We start from the raw sequence: 7,142 nt of genomic DNA, 5'->3' as shown, positions 1-7,142 counted from the left end.
AATGATGTATAAATTTAAATATAGTTAACATAAAAAATATATATAAACTTTTTTAAAAGTAATAATAAAGCTAATAAAGTATTTATACTATTATTCAATTTTTATGTCTAATTAAAATTTTATTATAAAGTATTTTAAGGCATGACAATTAAGTAAAATAACTACAATAATTTTTATTTTTATAATATAGTTTTTTAATGTGCATTATTTTAATAATATTTATAATATTATTTGATGGATGAAAATGAATATTTTTAATTAAAGTTTTAATTTATTTTAATTTTATAAATAGTGATTTAATAGAAGATTGATTTCTAATTTTTAATTTTTGTTTTTGATTTTTGATTTTTAAATTTTATTTTCGTTTCTTTAATTTTATGGTGTTGTTGAATTTTACCATTTTAAATTTGAAAAATAGGTCCTTTTACGCCTTCCTCTCTCTCTCTCCCCGACCAAATTTTCCAGGTCATGGCAGCCGACCAACAAGACCTTCTTTCTTCCCCAATCTGCAGGGCCTCCTTGTCCTCCCCAAACCGTTCTCTTGATCTATATCCTGTCACTTGCTAACCTAAAATTCTCTCAATGTCGGCCTCCCAAACCCTAGGCGGTACTTCTCGCTCCGGTCGGGTCCTTGGCCCCTCCCTCGACAAGATCATCAAGAACGTCGCCTGGAGAAAGCACTCTCAGCTCGTCGCTGCCTGTAAATCCGCCCTCGACAAGCTTGAAACCCTCTCCGACTACCCTGATCCCGATTCTCGCTCTCCCCTATTCGGATTACCCCTCTCCGACGCCGAATTCATCCTTCAACCCCTCCTGCTCGCCCTTGATTCCGCCTCCATCAAGGTCGCCGAGCCCGCCCTCGAATGCACCTTTAAACTCTTCTCTCTTGGCCTAATCCGCAGCGAGATTGATCGCACTGACAGTGACGGCGACACCTCCCTTGTTCTACATCTGCTCGAAGCCATCTGTAAGTGCGGTAGCCTCGGGGACGATGGCATCGAGCTAGCCGTGCTGAGGGCCTTGCTCTCTGCCATTCGATCTCCCTGCGTGTTGATCCGTGGAGACTGCTTGCTTCATATTGTTAGAACTTGTTACAATGTGTACCTCGGCAGCTTGAGCGGCACCAATCAGATCTGCGCAAAGGCTGTCCTCGCGCAGATTATGGTGATCATCTTCTCGAGGGTTGAGGAAGACTCCATGGACGTCGGCAATATTCCATTGGTTTCTGTTTATGGATTGTTAGAATTTACGGATAAGAATTTGAATGAAGGGAGTTCGATACAGTTCGTGCAGAACTTCATTAATGAGGTTATGGAAGTGAGTGAAGTGGCTCCGGACGTAAAACGGTCACCAAATATTTCACTTACAATGCAGAATGACAACGTTTTGGGGTCTAAAATGGACCCAAAAGACGATTTGGGAGGTGGTGAATTGCATGGGGAGCCCAACACTGGTGGCAGTAAAATTAGGGAGGATGGATTTCTACTTTTCAAGAATCTGTGCAAGTTGTCGATGAAGTTCTCAGCACAAGAGCATTCAGATGACAATATCCTTTTGAGGGGGAAAGTTTTGTCTCTGGAGCTGCTAAAAGTAGTCATGGACAACGGTGGGGCAATTTGGCGATCAAATGAAAGGCAGGTGCTATTTAAGAGTTCTGGACTTGATCCGTTTATTTTTATCATTGGCATATTACTCATTTATATGTTTTGAAATCTTATAAAATCTCTGCTATTGTTTTTGTTACTTCCTGGCAATTTATCTAATTGTGTTTCTTGCCATAGGATTGTCAAGGCATTGTATTGTAAGTAGTTCCTTGTTTTTTTGGTTTTATTTCACGAATACATGAGAATTCAGAATATTATGACTAGAAAAAAAACATTTTAGCTATTTATGTTTAGTTTATTGCTAGATGATTGTTGAATCTGATATAAAATGGAAGATGAAAATGATAAATTTAAAAATAAAGGGAAACAAAGTTGAATTGAAAACTCTACTTCTTCATTGATAAGGAAATGACCATTATATAGGTTAAAAAACAAACGGTTACAAGCACAAAAATAGGAACCACTAACATCATGCTAAACAACTCCTAGGCATTACTAACATTATGCTACCACTAACGTCATGCTAAATAATTTCTAGGCACCACTAACATCATGCTAACTAACTTCTACAAACTAGTAGAAAATAAAACACATTTGCTGCTATTAATTTATTCAACAAACCCTCCCTTAAACTAATGTTCCATACATAACATTAGTTTAATAAGACTTAAACTTTAAAGCGTCATCCCTAAGATAAAGTCCTTTGAACTGCAAACACCAAGTAACTCCCTGAGCTTATGAAATACTGGAAATTTGAGAGGCTTTGTTAGAATATCAGCAATCTGGTCGTCACTTTTGCAGTAAACCAGATTAATAACTCCATCATTTGTGAGATCTCTCAAGAAATGATACTTCACATCTATATGCTTGCTTTGATCATGTAGAATAGGATTCTTTGAGAGTTTTATTGCTGAACTGTTGTCACAGTAAATGAGAGTAGGCCTATCTTCTTTGAACTGCAGCTCTTCAAGAATCTTCTTCAGCCAAATAGCTTGACAAGCACAAGCTGTTTTAGCTTCAATGGTTGACAATGTGACGATTGGCTGCTTCTTTGATGACCATGAAACAGCTCCTGTTCCTAACATGAAAACATACCCAGATGTGCTTTTATGATCATCAGAATCTCCTGCATAACCACTATCTGTAAAGCCAAACAAATCTGATTTTTCTTCCTTTTTTAAGAACGACCCAAACTCCTTAATACCTTGCAAGTGCCTAAGAATTCTTTTTGTAGCCAAAAGATGAATCTCTGTTGGACACTCCATGTATCTACTAATGACACTTACAGTATGCATTATATCAGGCCTTGTTGCAGTCAAATACATTAAGCTCCCCACAATCTGCTTGTAAAGAGTACTGTTAACCTTCTTTCCTCCATCATCTTTGTTTAGCTTCAAACCAAATTCAGATGGTGTATTCACAGGATTACAATCCTTCATCTAAAACCTGTCCAAGATTTCTCCCACATATTTCTTTTGAGAAATAAGAATGCCGGTAGAAGACTGCAACACTTCTATGCCAAGATTAGACATTTCAAATTCAGCCATCATGGATTTCTTAAAGCTTCCAAACATAGCTGTATTACTTCCAGTATAGATTAGATCATCTACATATAAGCAAACAATGAGCATTTTCCCTCCATCCTCAACTTTTATGAAAAGTGTATGTTCATAAGGACATTTTTGAAATCCTTCCTTCAAAAAATAAGTTCTAATACGATTATACCATGCTCGTGGGGCTTGTTTTAATCCATATAGAGCCTTCTTTAGTCTATACACTTTATGCTCATTTCTAGATTTCACATAACCAGGAGGTTGATTGATAAATACCAGTTCCTTCAAATCTCCATGGGGGAACGCCAACTTCACGTCCAGTTGAAAGATAGGACATGAGTTTTGAGCTGCTAATGCAATCACCAATTTGATTGTGTCATGCCTTGCAACTGGAGCAAAGACTTCTTTATAATCAACACCGCACTCTTGCTTATAGCCCTTGGCCACCAAGCATGCCTTGTACTTATCTACTTCACCATTCTCCTTCAGCTTTGTCTTGTAAACCCACTTCACGCCAACTGTTTTGTGCCCTTTTGGAAGATCAGATAACTCCCAAGTGTCATTTTTTTCGATGGCTGCAATTTCAGCATCCATAGCCTTCCGCCATTTTGATTCTTTGACTACACTTTTAAACACTGTAGGATCACAATATGAAAATAGAGCAAAATGAGTGATTTGGTCTTCAGATTGATCAATTTCGGTTACCTCATAATCTGACATCCATGTTGGCCTCCTTCGAACACGATGAGAACGTAATTCAGCTGCTCCTTCTGGTGCTGTTGGAGTGACTTCAAAGGCTGTAGAAGTTTCATTTTGAGGATTCTCAAATGCATCAGTTGCTGGAGCAAGGTGTTGCTGCTGCTGGTTTGCTTCATCACCATCTTCTCCATCAAAACTAGTTGGAATTGGCTCTCCAACTACATTTTTGCTCCATTCCCATATTTGATTTTCATACAAAACAATGTCTCGACTGATAAGTATTTTCTTAGTTTTAGGATTGTAAAGCTTATAAGCTTTTGAATGATCACTAACACCAAGAAAAATACATTTTTCTCCCTTGTCATCCAGCTTCTTCTTCTTCTGATCTAGAATATGGGCATATGCAACACACCCAAAAATTCTGAAGTGATCAACAACTGGTTTCCGTCCGCTCCATTCTTCCTCTGGTGTCTTATTTTGAATAGCAAGTGTCGGACTTCTATTCAATATATGAATGCTCCAGTTAACTGCTTCAGGCCAGAAGCTCTTTGGAATACAGCTCCTTATTAAAAGACTTCGCACCATATTTAGAATAGTATGATTCTTCCTTTCAAAAAAGCCATTTTGTTGGGGCGTATAAGCTGCTATAAGCTGCCTCTTGATTCCATGAGTCCCACAAAAACTTGCAAATTCATGAGTTATATTCTCCACCACGATCTGTGCTAAGAATTTTTATGGGACTGCCAACTTCTTTCTCAACCAGCACTTTATAGCTTTTAAAGGCTAGAAAGGCTTCAGATTTCTCTTGCAAAAAATAAACCCAGCTTTTACGACTAAAATCATTAATGAAAGTAAGTATATATCTCTTACCTCCATTAGAGCATGGAGATATTGGCCTGCAAATGTTGGAATGAACAAGCTCTAGTGCAGCCTTCGCCCTCCATGATTTCCCTTGTGGGAATTGATTACGGTGTTGTTTGCTAAAAACGCATTCTTCACAAACTTCAGAAGGAGCTGTTTGAGGAAGACTTGTCACCATGTTCTTCAATTGTAAAGTCTTCAACCCACCGAAGCTAAGATGTCCATAGCAAAAATGCCATAGCCATTCCTTCTTTCCCAATATTGTAGAAAGACATGAGTGAGCGGTGTCATGGAGATACAATGGAAACATTCGGTTGACTGTCATGTCGACTTGAGCTATCAAGCCCAACTTCTCATCTTCAATTCTGCAGACTCCATTTTTGATAGAGATTCCATACCTCTTTTCTTGCAGCTGACCAACACTGGGTAAGTTTGTTCTCAAATCTAGAACAAAGAGAACATTAGAAATAGTTTGAATACAATTTTTGTTGGTTTGAATTGCTACATTTCCCTTTCCCATGACAGAGACTATAGAGCCATCACCAAACTTCACAACATCACGAAAAGCTTCATCCAATTCAAAGAATACAGACTTCTCTCCCCTTATATGGTTGCTGTAACCAGTGTCTAAGTACCATGAGAATTTCTTGTGAGTTTCCTCCTTCACGTGACAAGCCATCAACAAAGACACTTCTTCTTCCTTCTAAGCAAATTTGGACTGCTCTCCGCCATCTTCCTTAGATTAGTATGACGCTCTGACTTGTAGTGGCCAAACTTGTGACACCTGTAGCATTCAACTCTTGATTTTTCTGCCAACTTTGACTTGGAAGGTGTTGAATGATTGTTATTGTTGTCATGACCTTTTCCTCTCCCTTGAGAATCAGAATCTTCAGATTTTTTATTTGAGTGTCTACCATCATTGCCACCTTTGCCTCTGGCTCTGCCTCTGCCTCTTCCTCGTCCATGACCTCCTCTTTTTGATGCCGAGGCTTGTAACGCTTGCTCCTCCTTGTCTTGCCGATTTATTTTCTTCTCATGAACCAACAAAGAACTCTGCAATTCATCAATGGACATGCTGTCAGTGTCTTTAGATTCCTCAATCGAACAAACAACATAGTCGAATTTTGTTGTCATCGAACGAAGAATCTTCTCAATGATAGCGACATCTATCATTTGGTCGCCTTGGATTCTCATCTTATTTGCGATTGCCATCGTCCTGGAGAAGTAATCTGTCACCGATTCTCCAGACTTCATGTGTAAAGTTTCGAAATTGCCTCGAAGTGCTTGCAATTGTGCCCTCTTTGCCTTTGCCGTCTCCTTATATATCTTTTTCATAGAGTCCTAGATCTGCTTGGAAGTTTCTTTACAAAGAATGGTTTCCAGGATGGAACAATCAATGGCCTGAAAGTGATAATTTTTTGCTTTGAGATCCTTCAACTTCTGCCTTGCAAGCTCCACCTTCTGTGCATCTGTTAGCACAACACCTGCTGCTGGTTCTGCTACTCCAGAAACAACAACAGTCCAATATTCTTTGGACCTCAAAAAATTTTCCATGAGCATGCTCCAGTGGTCATGGTGACCATCAAAGCGTGGAATGGCTGGCTGCACAAAAGTTTCAGAAGCCATTGTGGAACTCTAACTTGGCTCTGATACCACTGATGTAAAATGGAAGAAGAAAACGATAAATTTAAAAACAAAGGGAAACAAAGTTGGATTGAAAACTCTTCTTCTTCATTGATAAGGAAATGACCATTACATAGGCTAAAAAACAAACGGTTACAAGCACAAAAATAGGCACCACTAACATCATGCTACCACTAACATCATGCTAAACAACTCCTAGGCACCACTAACATCATGCTACCACTAACATCATGCTAAACAACTTCTAGGCACCACTAACATCATGCTAACTAACTCCTACAAACTAGGCAGAAAATAAAACACATTTGCTGCTATTAATTTATTCAACAAAATCAGTGTACTGTGAGCATTTTTTTTCCCCTCTGATTTTTTGAATGGATGAGAATTCAAAACATTAGGACTAGAGGGAAAATGGTGGATAGACTCCAAAACAGTAAGTGAGAAGCTATAAATAGCTTTGTGAATAAATGCATTGAATGTGTTTTTTTAGGAGCTATTTAGGGGGCTGAAACTGCTTGCTACAACAACAATAACAATAACAACAACTAACCAAGCCTTGGGTCTCGCTAGGTGGGTGGCTACATGAATCCTTTTCCACTAATTCACATGATTGAGGGCATTTTTATTTACCGGTTTGAGAGCTATTAGACCACTCTTTACTATCTCATTGCATGTTATTTTAAGTCTACCACAACCCCTTCTATTACTAATAATGGTAATTAGCTCACTCCTCCTCATTGGTGCATTACTTGGTCTATGTTTCAAATACCCAAACCATCTA

At 38.5% G+C, this 7,142-nt stretch overlaps 1 protein-coding gene across 1 annotated transcript in view; it reads left to right on the top strand.

The window, feature by feature from the left end:
• Positions 1 to 398: 398 nt before the first annotated feature.
• LOC131155174 (brefeldin A-inhibited guanine nucleotide-exchange protein 1) overlaps positions 399 to 7,142 on the top strand; it is a 52,237-nt gene continuing 45,493 nt past the window's right edge. Inside the window, exon 1 of the mRNA XM_058108122.1 lies at positions 399 to 1,634. Coding sequence (XP_057964105.1) covers positions 583 to 1,634 — 1,052 coding nt within the window. The 5' untranslated portion in view covers positions 399 to 582. The remainder of the gene's footprint in view (positions 1,635 to 7,142) is intronic.

The sequence above is a fragment of the Malania oleifera genome, chromosome 5, assembly GCF_029873635.1.
Source record: "Malania oleifera isolate guangnan ecotype guangnan chromosome 5, ASM2987363v1, whole genome shotgun sequence".
Taxonomy (NCBI): Eukaryota; Viridiplantae; Streptophyta; class Magnoliopsida; order Santalales; family Ximeniaceae; genus Malania; species Malania oleifera.
Note: the sequence above shows the minus strand (reverse complement) of the source record. Positions and strands in the feature narration are given on the sequence as shown.